The sequence below is a fragment of the Gracilinanus agilis genome, chromosome 2 (assembly GCF_016433145.1).
Source record: "Gracilinanus agilis isolate LMUSP501 chromosome 2, AgileGrace, whole genome shotgun sequence".
NCBI classification, from domain to species: Eukaryota; Metazoa; Chordata; class Mammalia; order Didelphimorphia; family Didelphidae; genus Gracilinanus; species Gracilinanus agilis.
Genome location: NC_058131.1, coordinates 642,566,308 through 642,586,168, shown reverse-complemented (window position 1 = coordinate 642,586,168; position 19,861 = coordinate 642,566,308). Strand labels below are relative to the sequence as shown.

General features: G+C 36.1%; 1 protein-coding gene across 1 annotated transcript in view; it reads right to left on the bottom strand.

Moving 5' to 3' along the window:
• The window catches only part of MARCHF5 (membrane associated ring-CH-type finger 5), a 71,869-nt gene that overhangs the window by 8,918 nt on the left and 43,090 nt on the right, over nt 1-19,861 (bottom strand). Inside the window, exon 3 of the mRNA XM_044665681.1 lies at nt 1,005-1,135. Coding sequence (XP_044521616.1) covers nt 1,005-1,135 — 131 coding nt within the window. The remainder of the gene's footprint in view (nt 1-1,004; nt 1,136-19,861) is intronic.

Here is a 19,861-nt window from a genome sequence, read left to right as displayed (position 1 = left end):
ATGTCATAAATATGGGCAATTACCTGCTAAGTGAATAATATATAAGAGCTATGAATTTTCATAAGTCACTCTTCTAGAACTATTTCAGAAGGCTTCATAAAAGAGGACCTCACTGGGTTTTAAAGGATAGGTGTGATTTAAGTAAACGAAGTAAAGGCAGTGGAAGGGGAGAAAGATACAGAAATATATGATAAATCAATTTGTCAAAACAGAGAAAGGGGAGAAAGGTAGGTGAGAATCAGATTTCAGAAAACTTTAAATATCAGAATAAGAAATCAAAATGCATCTGGTTGGCAATGAGGGACCACTAAAAGTTCTGGGACAAGGAAGTGTGAAAGTGTTACTTTAGGAAGATTAATCTCATAGTAATGCAGAGGGCTAGAGGGAAGGGACTATAATAGCCAGGGAAATATACTAGGAGGTTTTTGTAGTGTGCAGACATGAAATTATTCTGTAGGTGATTGCCATAGGAATAGGAAGTAATGGATGGGTGTGAGAGATTTAGAGAGAAAAACTGACTGGAATTTGTGACAATGGATGAAGTGGGGGGGGTGGTTAGGATGCCAGGCATTAATGTTATTCTAGAATATTGACTAGGAAAATGGTGTTACCATTAAAAGAGGCAAGACATCAGGCTTTGAGGTGAGACAATAAAACAAATTTTAGTGATGTTGAATCTGAAGTGATAGTAGGACATCCACATAGAAGTATCTAGAGGCAATTAAGAAATCTAAGACTTTTGAAAAAGAGTTTTGGGTAGAAGTTGTAAATTTGGGAGTTATCCCAATAGAGATGATAGTTGAAGCTATTAAAGCAAATGAACTTTCAAAGAATAAAACAACAAAGGGCTGAAGCCTGAGCCTTAGGGACTTCCATAGTCAAGAAAAATAATTTGAGACTGCTGACTTATGCTATTGAAAACATCTTAACAACAATAAAAAAAAATCTATTAAATCTTAAGACAGCAAAAGGAATACTATAGAAAACTGAATAAAATGGTGAACCTGCATCACTGTCACAGCTCCATAAGTCACAGCAGTCCAATAGATAGAGCCAACCATTATTCCTGCTGCAGCAAATGGACAGGCTTTTGAGATCAGTCTATCTGCAAGATCCAAGACGTAAACAACTGGACCTATAATAAGAAGGAAAACAAACAAAGCTTCAAAATAAAAAAGGATCTTAAAGAGTACAAAGGGAAATATAATAATTTTGATTTAATATTTTCTACAGGTCCAAATCCATTTTAGGAACAGTGTTTTAAGACATTAGAAGTAATATGGTAACCCTGATAGGAAGACAGATTTGAACATAGTATCAGAAATTCTCAATCACGCAATTATTCATTTCTCTGTACAACTAAATTTTATGCCAAATTTCTAATTAATGGTTGCTTTAGATTCTACTTTGAAAAAAAAAATCAACATCTGACGGACTATAGGGTCTCTGCCACAAAGTATACTTCCTTTTCTCTATTTTCTAATTACTCTGGTATTTCTACCAAGTAGGAATGGCAACTTAGCTTACTCTCTCTCTCCCTTCCTAGTTTCTGATGATACTTAAGATTCTCTAGAATTCTCATTCTGATTAAACCCAGTATTTTCCTGACTATAAAGTTGGAAAGTAGTTAATCTGGAAGGTAAACGTTTCTGATAGTTGCAAAGCCAATTTCTCTTATTTTTAGGATTGCTGTACTTCATGATAAAAGTTTGCAGGAGAAAATACAGTTATGTGGAACACAAATTATTCTACAAAACACTGCCTTGTTTTCTTGATGATGATATAAGTACTTATCATACTCTAATACACTATAATTCAATATAAATATAAATCCAATTATGCCTTTCATTATGTCCTTAATTTGAACATTCAAGGACTACTTCCCTTGAAAAGTTACACAAAAGGCTAGATGCTAGACTTAGAGGTACACTCCTGCCCAAGTGGACCCAACTGAGTTTCTAGATCACATATTACTGAAAAGTTCCAGGCTAGGTCTAGAGGTGGTAATACAGAATATACTTAAGAATATATATTTTTAACTCCTTAAAGTTTATGCCAAGAAACATGGTGAAGTTTAATAATAATCATGTTTATTAAGTACCTACTGTGTGAAAAACCTGGTACTTGGGAAATTTCAAAGGATAATATTAATATGTAGGACCCACCCACTTGGAGTTTACAAATTAAAGGTGAAATCTATCAGAAAAAACTTAACCAGTAAAATGAAGAGACTTAATACAGTAATAACATGTCAATAAAACATAGATTGATAGAGCATTTCAGAGACAATTTATAGAATTTATAGGTCAAATCCCTGAGCCTTGGGAGCCAGAAACATAGCTAGTTTCTCTACAAAGAAATGTAGCAATATGCAAGGAAAAGAACATTAGATTAGGAATCAGTAGATTTGGTACCTGTCCTTTTAAGCTATGCGATCCTGTCACAACTTCTTTGAGTCCTAGTTTTCTCATCTATAAATTTGGTATAATAATATCTGTGCTGAACAGATAAAAACTGAGTCAACTGTCATAACAGAACTATTGTGAGGATAAAATGAAGTAATAATATAAATGAAAACATTCTGAAATCTACAAAATTCTATATACAAAAGGTGGTGTTAGGATTTTAATAGATTGGACTAACTGGGCTTATTCCCTTGAGACTTCTTTTCTGGGTCCCAAGTAACATGTGCCTGCATTTGACTGAAGAAGCTGCTAAAATTGCAAGCTATGACCTACAAAGCAACTCTTAAAAAGGGCATTCAATATTGGAATTCTGAGCTATTGCCAATTTTTGATGTTTTCAAGAAAATTTATTCCCAATTACCAAAAATAATTTATATGTACAATTAAAATTATTAAAGAAAATCACACTTAAAACAACGAAATCTAAAGTGAATTTAAAATTAAAGTACAGCTGGCAATTAAATTTGAGTACTGGGCACTAATATTTTTGTATTACTTTTTAAAAATTAATATTTTAAACATTCTTTTCTTTACAAAATTTGAGTTCTAAACCCCTTCCTTCCTCCTATCTCTCCCCCTACAGACTGAGAAGGCATGCAAAATGATATGAATGAAACATGTGAAATCATGCAAAATATACTTCCATATTAGCCATGTTGTCAATAGCCCACCACCAAATAAAGCAAGATTATACTTCAATTTATATTCAGAGTTTGTCAGTTCTCCCCATGGAGGTGGATATGGTTTCATCTTAAGTCTTTTGGAATTGTTTTGGATCATTGTATTGAAGTATTAATAACAGTAGTCAAGTCTTTCACAGTTGATCATCATTACAACCTTGCTGTTACTGTGCACAGTGATTGACTGGTTTTTCTCACTTCCTTTGCATCAGTTCACATAGGTCTTCCCGGGTGTTTTTTTCTGAAACCACCCCTCATCATTTCTTACAGCACAATAGTACTTCATCCCAATTATATGCCACAACTTGCTCAGCTATTCTCCAAATGAATTACATTCCTTCAATTTCCAATTCTTTACCCCACCCCCAAAAGGGCTGTTATAGATATTTTCATACTTGTGGATTCTTTTCCTTTTCTTTGACTTCTTTGGGGTTCAGACCAAATATTGATACTGCTGGGTCAAAGCATATACACAGTAGGCACAGTTCCAAATTATTTTTCAGAATGATTAGAGCAGTTCATAACTCCAGAAACCATTTTAGTGTATTTATTTTCCCATAACTCTTCCAGCAATGATCATTTCTGCTAGGTGAAATAGTATGTAAGAATTGTTTTAATTTGCATTTCTTGAATCAACAGTGATTTGGAGCATTTTTTTTGTACTATAGTTTTGATTTCTTTTAAAAGCTGTCCATATTCTTTGGCCATTTATCAATTAGGGAAAGGCTCTTATTTTTAGAAAGTTGAGTTGGTCCCCTATATATTTGAGAAATGAAGCCTTATTAAGAGAAATAATGTAAAATTTTTTGGTATCACTTCATTGTGTATGGTACACTTCTTAGTAAAATGTATTTTCCCTGATTATCTTTTAAAATGAGGTCTATTTTTGCTTTGTCTGAGATTATGATTACTACTGCTACCTTTTTTACTTCAGTGGAGAAGTATGATAGTTCCTGATTTAGCCCTTTAACTGTGTGTGTCTTTCTGTTTCAAAATGTATCTCTTATAAAAAATATATCCTACGAATCTAGTTTCTAATCCATTCTATCCATTTCTGTTTTATGGGCACAGATGATTTACATTCATGGTTATGATCACTTAACTATATTTCCCTTCATCTTATTTTCTTCTGTTTATCATCTTTCTCTATTTTTATCCTGTCCCTGGCTCAAAAGTGTTTTGCTTCTGACCACTGTTCTCCCCTTAATCTTCCTCCTCTTTTATCATCCCTATCCTAATATTTCTTTTTCCCTTTCCCATCTATTTTCCTATTGAAGATAAGAGTTCTATATCCAAGTGAATGTTTACATAATCTTCACTTTTGGAACCAATTACAATAAGTATGAGGTTCCAGAATTACCTGCCATTCCCGAACCCAACCTCCTCTATTCCCTTCAAATGAAAGAGTTCTTTCTTACATGTTTTTTTTTTTGTGTGTGTGTGTAAGGAAATTTCCCCATTCTACCTAGTTCTTCCTCTACCAGAACATCCCTCTTTTTTGAGGGGTGGGGTAGAGCAGAAATCATCCCAACATAACTAACTTATACTCATGCCCTCTATGTAGATCTCTTCTAATTATTAGGAGTTAAAAGTATCATCTTCCCATATAGGAATATAAATATTTAGACATAATCAATTCCTTATGACTTTTCTTTCATGGTTATCTTTTTATGGTTCCCTTGAGTCCTATTGTCAAGGTCAAATTTTCTATTCAGTTCTGGACTTTTCACTAGGAATACTTGAAAGTCCTCTATTTCATCAAATATCACATTCTTTCACTTGGAGGATTATAGTTAATTTTGCTGGATAGGTTTTTCTTGGTCGAAGTCCTCCTTTCTTTCCTCCAGAATGCTGTATTCAAAGCTGCTTCTTTAATGTGAAAGCTGCTAAATCTTGTGTGATCCCTAACTAGGCTCCAAGATAATCGAATTGATTTTGTTTGTTTTTTTTCCTGGCTGATTGCAATATTATCTCCTTGAACTGGGAGCTCTAGAATTTGGCTATGTTGCTGGGAGTTTTCCTTTTGGAATCGCTTTCAGGAGGTGATCAGTGGATTCTTTCAATTTCTATTTTACCCTCTAAATCTAAAATATTGGGACAGTTTTCCTTAATAGTTTCTTGAAATATATGTATCCATTTAAAAAAAATCTTGGCCTTCAAGTAGTCCAATAATTCTTAAATTGCCTCTCCTTGATCTATTTTCTACATCAGTTATTTTTCTGATGAGCTAGTTCACATTTCCTTCTGTTTTTTCATTCTTTTGACTTCATTTTATTGTTTCTTGATATTTCAGGAAGTCATTAATTTCCAGTTGCCCAATTCTAATTTTTAAGGAATACTTTCCTTTAGTGAACAGGGCAGCTACATGGTGCAATTGTTAAGAGTGCTGGGACTAGTCAGGAATACTTATCTTTCCCAGGTCAAATTCAGCTTCAGACACAGCTATGCGACTCTGGGCAAGTCACTAAACGATGTTTATCTCTCAGAAATGGCAAACTACTGCAATATCTTTGCAAGAAAACACTGAATAGGTTCACAAAGTGTTGGACACAACTGAAAACTACTGAACATTTTCTTCAGGCAATTTTTATGCCTCTTAATTTACCATTAGTAAAACACTTTTAAAATGTTACATTCTTCAATATTTTTTGTGTTTCTTTAACCAAGCTGTTCATTCTTTTCATAATTTTCTTGCTTCCTGTATTTCTTTTACCAAAATTTCCTCTACTACTCTTATTTCTTTAATTATTCTAGTAATCTTTGCTGAGCTTGGGTCTAATTAGCATTTTTCTTTAGGCTTTGGTTGTAGTAGTTTTCACACTGTTGTCTTCTTCTGAATTTATTTCTCAGTCTTCCCTGTCACGGTAGTAGCTTTTTATGGTCATTTTTATTTCCCAGACTATTTCTTGACTTTGAACTTTATATTAAAAGTTAGGTTCTGCTCACCTTGGGAAGGGGAGGCACTGTTCCACCTTCAGGATTTTTCATGCTCCTTTTTTCAGAACTAGTTCTAGTGTCTTCAAGTTTTCTGTACTTCCAAGGTGGTGTGATGTGGGAGAGGTATGCTCACAACTATCATGTTATGAGTGCTGATCTTTATCCAGGAAGGGCCCCTATTTCTTTGCAGTCACAAGTGCTAATACTTCTCTTGGCCCTGGAACTGTAATTAGGGTCCTTGTTCCTTGAGACCAACCATAATCATTCTTCTCTACCCTGGAATTGTGACCCAGAACTACTTATGAGCAACAAAATTGTCAATAAGCACATGCCGTACTAGGTGTCAGCAAGAGTCACCTATAATGTCTTTCCAACAAGTCTGTCCAACCCCCTTATTATCTCTAGACTTAGACTTCCTGAAGCTGCTGTTGCTTCATTAATACTTTTACAGACACAGACACAGACACAGACACATACACACTCTACCCCTATATATCACAGATCTCTCCTTCTGACTTCCTAAGTTTTCTTAGTCTGAAAGAATATCTCACCCAAACTTTTTGTTGGCTTTGCTTCTCCAAAATTTGAACTGAGGAAATATTTAAAAGTTGTTTGGAGGTGAATATTGGGAGAGTACAACTGGGTTGTTAGTCCACTGTCATCTTGACTCTGCCCTAATATTATTTCTTCCAACAGAATCTTGCTCTAATGATGCTAACTGTTGCAGAAGTAGATTTAGATTCTCAAATGCTATTATAATATATCAGCAAAGCTCAAGCTTTAGCAGATTCTATCCATCTGGAAAAGCTCTGAGACACTGTTGACAGAAAACCAACTAATTTAATTGGGATTGGCTGACCAGGAGAAATATGGCCACCAGCTCATGAATTCTTTTGGCCAGTGATGGGCAAACTTTTTAAAGATGGGGCCAAAGGAAAGGAAATGCTCATCTGTCAGTCTGTTTCTAAGGCAACTCTTTTGAAGTTTCATTGTATTGTATTCGTCAGATTAGGAATAATGTCAAGCAGCCAGATAGAACATTTCAAGGGGCTGCATTTGGCCCATATGAAGATCATCAAAAAACTGTGAGGTGGATTGGTGGAAGGAGTACTCACACTAATGAACCCTTGCATTTTGGAAAGTAATAATGGTAACTTAAGGCTTACTTAATAACAATTGGGAAAAAAACTCTTCTGGTTTTTACTATATGCTGTCTCACTCTGTAGAGATCTACTAGATTTTGACTAACAGTACTTTCCCATTGACTTCATTACTTCTTGTTTTGTTTTGTTTTTTTAAACCCTTACCTTCCATCTCGGAGTCAATACTGTGTATTGGCTCCAAGGCAGAAGAGTGGTAAGGGCTAAACAGTGGGGGTCAAGTGACTTGCCCAGGGTCACACAGCTAGGAAGTGGCTGAGGCCAGATTTGAACCTAGGATCTCCTGTCTCTAGGACTGGTTCTCAATCCACTGAGCCACCCAGCTGCCCCCCTCCCCCACTTCTCATTAAAGCATAATCCCAGAGTTCACTTTCCGAAAGCCTATTCATTGCTTTTAACAAGAAAAACTTTTGAACAATTTATAACTTAAATCTAATCTTTCCATATCATGTTTTTAACCAAAGACAAAGTATAATTTCCCCAGAGGATATTAAATTTCCCTCAAATATTTGAACATTTCTGTCAAATTAGTTGATTATTTTAAGCCTAGAATATGGATAAGTGAACTGAACATCTCAGTGACTTGTGGCATCACATTTACAGAATTAATGACAATGACCAATTCAAAGAATTTAGAGATAAACTGAGTAAAATCTTAATCTTAAAAAATATAAAGTTGCAAATATCTGTCAAATTGTTCTAATATTTTTAACCCAAATAAAGATCTTATTATGTGAATACTATCTTTGTTTTATTTAATTATCTGTGTAAGGATAATCTCTGAGCTACTAGGTTCACCATTGCTAAGTAGGGCTAAAGGTAGCTTTCTCATTATAATTCTAAATTATCCTAAAAAAAATTCCTAAAATTAAAATACCTTTTCTTCAGAATAATTTAGAAGGCTCTAACAAATTGAGCTCAAATACCTGTTGGCACAAGCAAGAGGCCCACCTGAAAACAAAGGAGAGAAAACATGCCACTTCCTTGTCTCAGTTATTTTTTCTTCACTTTTTTAAAGAATAGCTTCTTTAAAAAACAAAACAAGAAACTAGAAGTAACAGAGTACTATGTAAAGGGCATAAGACATAAGTCAAGGAAGGCCTGGGTTCAAATCTTGACTTTTTCACATTTATTAGTTATAGTGCCTTGGGCAAAACCCTTAAAGACTCAGATTTCTCAGCTATAAAATGCAGATAATAATCTGGAGTATCTCTTTCACAGGATTATGAGAATGAAATGAGATAATACATAAGGTACTCTGTAAACCCTAAAGCACTCTATAATTTTTATTACTTATTCCTCTCAGGACATAGACAATGTAATAGGAGAGAATCCGTCTTGCTATCTTTCTTTTTAGACCAAGTCTAAGTTTATCATATACACCCCACATCCTGACATCCATTATACACCCCACCATGACATACTTCTTTCTGTTCTTAGATAAACTAAATAATGTAAGAATAAGCTAACATTTAAAAGGAGGACTGACTGCTTATTATTGCATCCAAAAAGTGGTATGGGTTGTTTGTTCTAGCTCTCCTAGATAGGCTCTCCAACCTTGCCATTTGCTGAGTCAATCAGCAGCATCCTACTGGCAATTTTGGAAGGAAAAGTCCTTATCTTCCAAAACTTAGAACCTTATGGGGTTGAGAAGCACAAATAAATTCATCTACAACTTAGTGATAGAGATACGTAGAAACAAAGTGGCATAATAGAGATGGGGTTCAGGGCGAGGAAGGTCTGGGAAGGGGGGGGGGTCTGTGTTCAAGTTCTGCTGACACATCCTGGCTATGTGACTATGGGCAAGTCACTTAGCCTCAGTGACCCAAACAATTAAAAAAAACCAAACCTAAAGAGAAGGTGCTGCTTTCAATTATAATAGGAAATTCCTTGCTAGGAGTTCCCTACACCAATGAGATCAAAGGTCTAGCCCCAAAAGATAAACATTTTCAGTGTTTATGAATTTTATTACTGAATCACTTAATGTTCAAATAGTTTCCCCATTTATGTTTATAGGAACACATGACTTTACCACCCATATATAGTATTCATGAAGAAATTATGTGGAAATACAATGTTTGTACATTTAACAGTTTAAAATGTACTAAGGAAGCCAACTGTTTATAAAGCAAATAAACCACAATTACCTAATTTATATTTTGTATAAATCTCAATTTTTAGATTTGCTCAAGAGAAAAATCATTTGACTCAATCCATTTGATAAGCTGTTTTGTCTGCTAGGGACTGCAATAAGTATAGTGGCAGTTTTAAATTTAAAGCCAATATAATTCCAAATGAGATTCACAGTTGTCTTTAGCATCACACAACGGAGTCCTGATAGTCTGTTAGGTGAGGATGCATAATTAAGAATAGCAATATAATAGAGAAGAAAGAGTGCTGGACTGGATAGGAGGAAGTCTGGATTCTGTTTTTGGCTCTGCACTAAATAGATGGGTAACTGTGAGCAAGGTACCTCTCTGGGTTTCAGTTTCCTTGAATATAAAAAGCACTAGAGGTCATTTCTAAGGGTCCCCTCCCACTCTCACCCCCCCCAACAACCTCCAGCTCTTAAAATAATAGTGATAGTCTATGGTTGAGCTGTCTAGTGTAACTTACTGGCTTTTTTGAGAAAAGAAAAATTCCTGGAGTGGAACTTAATTCAATGAGCACACAAGTGCCTCACAAAATAATAATGAATGAAATTATTCTGGTCCCCAAATAGGGTTTAGTAATTCTTTTGAACATTCCAAGTTCTTGCTAGGAGACCAATGACTAAAGGAGACACAAGTCCTCAAGCTATTACAATTATTATTATTGCTATTACAATCCCTAATCTCTCTTTGAATATTAACCAGTTCCAAAGTGTATAAGTGAGTTAATGCTCACATTCCTAATGCTTGAATGACCTCAGAACTGCCTAGAAGTTAAAGCTTTTCTCCCTTCATTTGCTTCTTCTGAGTTTTCTATCTAAGCTGGGAATACTCTTCCCTCAGTGTGCTAAGCCCTTTCAACATCATGTCCAACCTGAAATTCTATTTTTTTTAAATGAAGCCCTAACTTAATAAGGTAGACTACTCCAGCCTCACTCTGTCTGAACAAGCAAATGCTACTATTGTCCCTTTACACACTACCCCCGCCATAATGCACTTACCCCTCGGCTTGTACATAATGTTAGTACTTTATGTTCTTGTTCAGTGTTTGCTCAGTTGTCTGAATATCCTTTATGGCTGTCCAAGTCAGCATCATCTTAGATTGTAAGCTCCCAGAGGGCAGGGGTCATGTCTGTTTAACTTGCTTTGTACAGTGCCTAGGACAGAACCATGTACAGATAGGTGCTTAATAAATGCTTTCTGATGATTATGATTTGGCATGATTGGTTGGGGGCCCCTCCAGAACACAGCTACTTCAGCACTTGGCATTTTATCAGGACCTACAGGCACTCTCTACTGAGTACTGATTGTTAGTTCAATGACAAAGTGCAATAGTGCTCTGTGTTAAGTATTTTACGATCAAAATGGATTTTAAAAAAGGCAATAGCAATAAAATTCTAAGCCAATAAAATATGGGTTTTATTTTAAAAAAATTATCTCAAAAACCAATTAGGTTGACATCTAATGTTATGGAGGAAACTCATCATGAGATTTATTCTTAGGTACAAAAATAGTTTCACCTCTTTCTTCTGCATTCTTCACCATATAACTACTAGATCTTTTGAAACTGAGGTACAAGAACTAATAAAAGTTTCAACTTTAATCATAATGCTTGCATCAATGCAATGCATCTTTCTGCAAGGACAAGGATCTACTTTGCCCTCTGTATTCATGGTCAAACATTAAGAAATTTTTTCTTAACAACTGGGAACTGAATCATCAGATTATAAACATGGCAAGAGGGGCTAAATTCTTAACCAGAGTACAGAAAACTGTTTCATGGTTAACAATATTGAAAAGGAGACCTATAATCCTCAAAGGGAATGAAAAATCTGCTGTTTGTTGAGACAGCAAAGCTAAAGATTTAACTAAGCTAACAATACAAAGGCTCCAGGACAAAGCACAATGTCACCAACTCCACTTGTCCAAGCAGCTACATCTTCATAGTAACTACAGCATAGATATAATATCCCTTTACGAAATTGATAAGGGTAGAACTGTGTCCAATTAAAATTCCCGAAATATTCGATTATACCACCAACTCAACTCAAGTACTTATTAAGCGCCTATTGTTTGCATGGCATTATACAAGGTATAATGTATAGGAAATACAAATGAAGTAGAAAACACTGGTCTCTGCCCTTGAGGAGCCTACAATCTAAGTTGGAGAAAAAAAGACAAACACAAACAAAACTAGAGCATAGTTCACAGGCAATAATTAAGAAAAGTACAATGACTGCACAATACAATTCATAAACAAGGAAGGCATCTTAGAAGAAATCATAATTTAAACCTTGGAATGTGCTGTTATTGTAAAAAGAATTCCAGATGGCATGACAAGATATTGGTAAAGCAAAGCTAAAGAGTATGTTGAAAGGAGGATATTTATGAATAGTGAAAAATTAAATAATCAGGGCAGGTAAAGGAGAGGCAGAAGATGGATGCCAGGCTTTTAAATGAATCTGGCAACATGATAAGCATTAGATAGCTGTTTTGTAGGTTATTAAGAAAATGGAAGGATATCTTTGACTTCTCCCTCCCCTTCATATCCCCATTGGTAATCAAGTCCTGCCATGGATTTCAATGCATTTTCCACATCCATCTCTAATCCTATGCATCTGAACTACTTTAATGATGTCCTACCTGATGGGTTAATGCACATAGCCTCCTTCACCTGATTAATCTTTTATTCTACTTCCAGAATAATCTTTCTCCTACAAAGATCTGATCATATGACTCTATAGCTAAAAATCTTCAGTAGTTCAACTGTTGACTGAATTAAAGTTCAACTTCTGGCACTCCAAGCCCTGCACAATGGATGCTAACCTGTTTTTAGAGCTTCATCTCCTATTATTCTCCTGTAAGTATTTTGTACTTGAACCAAACAGGTCTCTTCTTTGTTCCTCTAAATGCACCATGTACCTTCATGCCTATATGCTACTGTGCTGATTTTATCTATTCTTGTCTGGGATGCTTTTTGTGACTTAATGCTTATCCATCTTTGAAAATCCCAAATAAATGTCACCACTTCCATGAAAGAGCCTTGGATTCTCTCCTGGGTCAATAAGGACTTTTCTATTAGAACTCACACAGTACTTTTGCAATTCTATTATGCATTCATCACGCAATTGCATATATTACACTAGTGAATATTTGGGCACGATTTTTAATGTCTGATTAGTAAATGAATAAAAATAGTATTTTAAGCAAGCAAATCTGTTTTGTGTACAAGATGAGATGAAGTAAAAGAAACCAACAAATATTTAGTACTTGAAGTTGGTCACCTGTCTGCCTCAGTTTCTTCATCTATAAAATGGGGATAATAACAGCATATTTCCCATGGATGTTGTGAAAATAAAATCAGATGATACTTGTTAAATGCTTTGCTATATAAATAAGTTATATTTTTATTACTTGTGTATCTAGGAATATAAAAAACACAAGAGGATCAAAAAACATGACACAGTCCCTACCCTGGAGGCACTTTCTTGTAAAGGGATGATAGAAACCACTTTCTTTCACTCTTCAATCATAGATCAGGCAGAAATGTACTCCCCATTTACCTGTTCTTTATTTATGTACCTCTCTGATCCACTCCCGCAAAACACACAAATTTACTTCTAGAGGAGTGAGAGTAATGGTATTTCATTTCTGCTCTACCTACCTTCACTTCTCTTTAAATTCTGCTTATATCTTTACCCTTTTGTGTCCTTTTAAATTATGTGCACCCTTTTTGTTTTTTCTTTGCAGGGTGGACTTCTCCTATAACTTTCATTTAAGGAGGGTGTCCAGGCTACCATCTCTTTAATTTCCCATCAGACTGCACTCACTTTTCTAGATTTCTCCATACCTGTCTGTCCCACCTCCATCCCCCCAATTCCTTGTGTGTTCTTTTCCTCAGTATAATATAAACTCCTTGAGGGCATCTTTTTAACATGTATTTATAAGTCCAGTGCTTAGCACAGTGCCTGGCACATAAAAAAAAAACCCACACACAAAAAAACTTTAATAAAAGCTTCCCAACTGAAAAACAAATACAATAAAAAACAAAACCTTTAAACGTGAGTTAATTGATTCATTAATCATTCTTTCCTGCTAATTGCAATTATTCACCTATTTTCTGTTTCTATGGATGTTTATAAATCAAATAGTCAGCTAGGGTCTATTTTTGGGTGGGGCAGGAATACTTCAAATTCCCTTCTTTGAGTATTTCTATTTTTCACTGATGACCAGGCTCAGGTTTGCTGGGTGTATCATTTTGGGTTATAATTTGAATTTTGGAATGTACTATTCCATTCAGTATAGGATTTATAGCATAGTAGGTTGTACTGGACTTAGAGTGAGAAAGATCTGAGTTCAAATTCTGTTTTAGACCTAATAGCTGTGTGACCCTGGGGCAAACCACTTAGGTTTTTAGCCTGTTTCCACATCTGTAAAATGGGGATAATTATGGTAAATATCATGAGATTATTGTGAAGATCAAAAGTGGTAACATGTAAAGGGGCTTTGCAAATCTTAAAATGCTATATAAATGCTGATTATTATTAGTAGTATTCTTATTTTGTCAGACCTATAATCCTCAGATTCTCTCTACACCTTTCAAGATATTGACTTATATAGAATTCACGTGGTTTGTTTGTTTTTTTAAACATTATTATTGCCATTTGTTTAACTTTTTGCCAGATTTTCCTTCATGGCGGTATTACCACTTTCCAAATTTGTTATTCTTAATCTTTTTCTAAATCTAACTAAACTTAATTTTGTATTATGAGCACCAAATTCTGACTTACATTATTTCAGTGCTTATTTATTTCTTTTGTGGATATCTATTTTGAACCATTTTCATGTTTCTTGTTACTATTCTATGGTCTTTTGGAATTCAGAGTATTCTATATAAGACATTAATTCCCTTTCCTTTGTATTATAAAATTTGCTAAGAGAGCTTTATATTCTCTTTGAGGATTTGTTCATCTTTCTAGCTTTATCTATTTTTCCACTGGGCTTTATCTCCTGAAATCTTTAGTGTCTGAGTATTAAAATATTTTTTTCTTAAATATTCCTATCATTCATTTTTAGTCCTTTACCCTTTGCTGGTAGAAATATGCTGGAAGATTAACCTGCAACACTGCCTCACTTTCTTTTATTGGGTAGATAAAGATTTTGTCTGCCTGAGTCCCTGCCTGGAGTACCCTCTGTGGGAACAAGACTAGCCCCCTGCTAGGTTTCTGTCCTCTTTTCTTTAGGTCCAATGTTTAGTTCCCATTCCTGGCATCCTGCCTGTTCCAATCTTCCTTCTGCTTTCTCTTCATATTTGGCTGGGCTGAATTGGCATCTACTGCTTTTCTTAGGATGGGCAGAGTACAAAGTGAAATGTTCCAGACAGTTTCTGCAATAGATACCATAATGGGCACTGTAAAAACTTGTACCTGTTAATTTATGATGCTACCAATCAAAGAAGCTGGTGGAGGAGGAGTGATAAATGATGCTTACTGCGTTTCTGTACTTTTTCCCCTGTGGATTTAGCTTTAATTTCTCTTTATCTGGTTCATAATTGATTATTCTGGAAGAGAAGTTGGAGCATTTTGGGAGAAGCTGACTAATTTCCATCTTGCTGGTTTCATGACCTCAGTGTTAGAGATCATCCAATCTAACCTCATTTTACCAAAGATGATGCTAGACCCAGAGAAGTTAAATCATTGGATCAAGGTCAAATAGCAAGTCAAGTAGCTAAGCCTGGACTAGAAAAAAAGACATAAAACAGGTAGTGGACTAGGCCCAGAGTCTCCCTAGGAGCTAAGAATGTTTTTTTTTTACAAGTTTTTGCATTGTTAAGTAAAATGAAGTTTTATTTATAAAAATAAAAGCCATTCTTAACTTGCAAGCCATACAAAATCCATCTGCTGCTGGACAAGATAGTCTCTAGGATTCTTTCCATTTTTAAAATGAAAATTCAATGCTCCTGCTTCCCAGTCCTGTGTGCCTTTCATTATATCATAAAGAATTAAGGAGAGGTCAGTACAAGATATTCTTGGAGTTAGAAACCAATAGATAAAAAAATAGCTGGAGGTATATCAAAGGACTTTAGAGAGAGATGCTTTGAAAATCCAGGGGGGTTAGAGTTGAAGAACAGCTAAGGCTACCTTTAGCTCTCCTAAAAGGCAGGAGGTAGTTTTGAGAGAAAAGGGAGTGAAAGCCATTAAGTGGCTTGACCAAGAAGTTTAACAGGAAGAACTAAGAAGAAAAAGATGTGTTAAAATTATATTCTGTAAGGAAAGGACAATACTAGGTTAGAGAATGCTCACTTTATTTTTTCCTAGGAGATAATTCTTGCTGAAAACAAATAGCACTGAAAAATGCTTAGATATAATAATGGATGACATGAATAATGGGTTTATTAAGGGAAATTAGTTGGGGTGTTTTTTTTGAAATGGGACTGATGGAGTGTCTATCTTTAAATGAACAAAATGATTCTTAAGTAGAATACAGTATGGATGGCAGGTGTGGCCCATTATACCTACTCTCATGTTCTCTTACTTGATACAAGACTGAAATGCAAAGAAAATGCAAGAGATGGAGGTGTAAATTTGCCTTCAGTTGAAATGAACCACAAGACAGAATGAATACTAAGGGAATAAACTTTGAGAAAAATTAAGAACATTCACGTTTTGGACAGAAAGAAGAAGAATCAAGAGAAAAGGATGGAACAGCAAAAAACCAGAATGATTAAGATAGCATAATGCAGCATTGGCAAGCCTTTTCAAGATTGCGTGCCCAAACACCAACTTCAAACTGCCTGTGAGCCCCCCCAATATTATCGCAGGCAGTGGAGGAAAGAAGTGCTCACATTGGGCCTGTATTGGATAGAGGGGCAGGACATGTGAAAATTGTCCTCAGGGCCCTGCACAGTGGAGAGGGAGAATGGAGCAGAGCAGCTCCATCTGGGGCATGTGTTTTGTCAGCTCAAGTCTAGGAGGATGTTTACCCCAACCATGTGAAGACTTCCCTTAGTAGAGTGGAATGTGCAGATGAGGACAATTTGTGCCAATGCCCATGAAGGCCACTGAAGCATGTACCATGCAGCAGTTAGAACTTGGTCAGACATCAAAGACACCAAAGTCATTCACTGCATCTTGGGCCACTGCCAGTCATCCTGACTTTTGTCTTGCTATTGGACCTTAATGACTATGGAATAAAGAGGGAGACTGACAACTTTGTGCAATGCCTCTGGACTTAAAGCCAATTCACTCCATGATGCTATTGGTCCTTTATGAAGCAAAGGACAAACAACAACTGTATCCATATTAAGATATGTACTACACAAGACCTATCTACAAAAGACATGATGACAATCAGATGATAATATGGATTAATGGGACAAACAGTGCAGACCTATTAGCTTTGGAGATGAGAAGAGAAATTTATTTCTCTGAGATTTCAGGAAAGGATGAAAGGAGAGATGCCAAGATAGAGACAGGCTGATGTCTTGATTTTCTCAATGAAATATGACATAAAGCTATCAATTTTAAATGTTAAGTTGAGAGAATGATAATGAGTAGCTGAATCCTCAGGAAAAATGCTTGGGTCAATTGACTGCTATGCAGGTGCACTAAAAAGCAATAATATTAAAGTCATTAAGGTTAAGAAATAAGGTAGGGGAGGCAGCTAGATGGCTCAGGGGATAAAGCCAGGTCTGGAAATGGGGAGAGGGGCATGGGTTCAAATTTAACCTCAGATACTTCCTAGCTATGTGATTCTGAGCAAATCACTTAACCATCATTGCCTAATTGCCTAGCCCTTACTACTCTTCTGCCTTGGAACCAATATACAGAGTTGATTCTATTCAGAAAGAAGGGTTAAGTGTTTAAAAAAAAAAAAAAGTAGGCCCATAGTATCATTAGAACACTAATCACTTCAAACTCCACTGTAACATTTAGAGAAGTTTATATTGGTGAAATGAGTTTAGAAGTAACTAGAGATAGTGGGTCACGCTGATGTGACTGACAGTAAACCCATGAAACCAAAAGCATTAAAGTGTACTAAAAAATAATGAAAAGTTAAGGTATATTAGAAAGACAAAATACATTATACTGAGTACACTAATTCATGAAGTTTTAAGAAAGCACTAATGATGTTTAACTGGGTCAAGAAGCACCAAGATTATTTCCTAAGACACTTGGCACCCAGGACAAATTATATTATACCCATCACTTCTTATTGCAAAATTTTTCATAGAGGTGAAATCAGATTCAAATGAACATTAACAGCAATCTTCACTATCATCTAGAATTTTGAAGATGAGAAACGATACTGCAGGAGAGGCCACACAACAAAACAAGAAGTCAACTAAATCACTAGCAACAGAAGAAAGAGAACTGTATGCTAATACTATTTTATAGCTAGATACATGGAAGTCAGAACTCTCACTAATTGTATAAATGGTTATGGTCCCAGGTTATTCTACAGATACCTAATTAATCAATGATGGGCCATATGCGTTCATTTGGTAGAAGACAAAGGAGGAAGAAAATAATGTTTTCCTAATTTCCTACAGACGACCTAAAAAAATTCTGAAATAGACAAAGCTTATTTTTGGTATTCTTTCATCTAGTACTATTCTCTCCTAAATCCTAAGCAACCAGTGTTACTATTTTAGGCTGGCATCTCAACTCATGCCTTCTTTTACCTTCCCCTAAATGCTTCATGATCTAAGATTACCTATTATTCTTATCTCATAAGTGAAAGCCTCATTTCCTTAGGAAAGCTGATCTCAGTTAGATTTTAAGAAAAAGGGAATATTTGAATCTGAACAGACATTAAAGAGAATATCTTCATCAAGTTTTGTCAACTTTTGAATACTGGAACCTAGAAAGCAGAATCCCCATAATCCTCATAGCCTCAATCAACACTATAATAACTCAAATTTATGTAATACTTTATAATTTAATAAAGCATTTTCCTCACAACAATTTTACGAGGTAGATTCGACAAGGTTACCTGACTTGCCTGAGATCTCATGGCTAATAATGGCAGAGCCTGAATTCAAATCTGGGGCCTCTTTACTACTAATTCAGTATCTTTCCACTGTGTGTTTCTTCTACTCAAGAAAACAGCTGCATAAATATTCAAGTCCATGCTAGTCTTGGAACAAATAGTATTACTTTGATATAGCGCACTGTCTTCTTTCTCTTTTTCACTACCAAACTCAGGGCCCAAGAACTTAATTCCTAATTTTCTCAGCAATTAGCACAAATGGGTGAAGGAAGAAGGAAAAGAAGGCAGCATTAGGTTTTCATTGTCACTAGGCTTTAGCCATTCTGCTTCATGGTAAACACTCAATGTTGACAAAATGCTGATGTATTTTAGAAGTAAAAAAAAGTAAAGTATGTCTCATAGTTTGCAAATGAATCCTATATATTTATTAAAAACAAGCTCATATGAATGCAGAGTGTGGAGGATGTTCCTAGGTTCATGGAACATCTAGCCTTCACTCTACCCAGGGCTATAATCGGGACACTTCTAGGTCTGTAAACAAGCACAATTCCTATGACATTAATAAATATGGTGAGACTTTTTTTTTTTATATGAAGATGTTTGCAGATGGTGGCTTAAAAATTTGTGCTAGAGTTTCCGGGTTAAGATGGCGGCAGAGTAAGAAGCAGCTCTTAACCTCTCCTGACCGAAACATACAAAACTCCTCAAGGGGACATAAAAACAAGTCCAGACGAACGGAGGAACCCCACAACAGGGCACAGCGTGGAAGGTACGTGGAATCGAGACATTTCCAAGCTAAAAAGGGCTCTCACTCACTCAATCGCGAGCTGAGCAACCGCCCCACCCCCACCCCCTCCACACTCACCTATAGCTCCGAACCCAGCTAAAAAGAAATAGAGCAAGTTTGGGGCACCCATCGAGTCATCAGCAGCTCCGGGACCTGTTCCTGAGAGCAGCAAGACTTAGGACCCCATTAAGTCAAAAAAAGCACGCGAAATCTGAGCGCGCGCTCCGGAGCAGGACGCTGGGCGCACAGAGTGCCGGCTGAGTAGAGGCGTGGGTGGAGGCAGAACTAAGCCTAAGTGGGGAACCAGTGCAGACGGGTATACGACTGTGGAAGCAGCGCCCTGAGACTTGTAAAGAAACCTCCAGCAGAGGATCAAACAAGAGGGCCCACCAGGGGGCTTGACCTTGGAAAAAACCAGAATTCAGACCTCAGGAGCCAATAGATTGGGAACAGACACTGAGCCCGAGGATAAAGCTGAGAAGCTGCTGGGCTAATGATGGCTACTCAGCATCAGGAGGTTCAGAAGAGAAAGAATAATAACAAAAAGAAGAAGTCTTTAACACTCGACAGCTTTTACACAGAGAAAATCCAGACAACCGAGCAAACAGAGGAGGAGAACAAACAAGCATCCGGACCCTCCTCAAATAAGGAAAACTCCTCACAAGCTATGGAAGAGTTCAAAACTGAGATT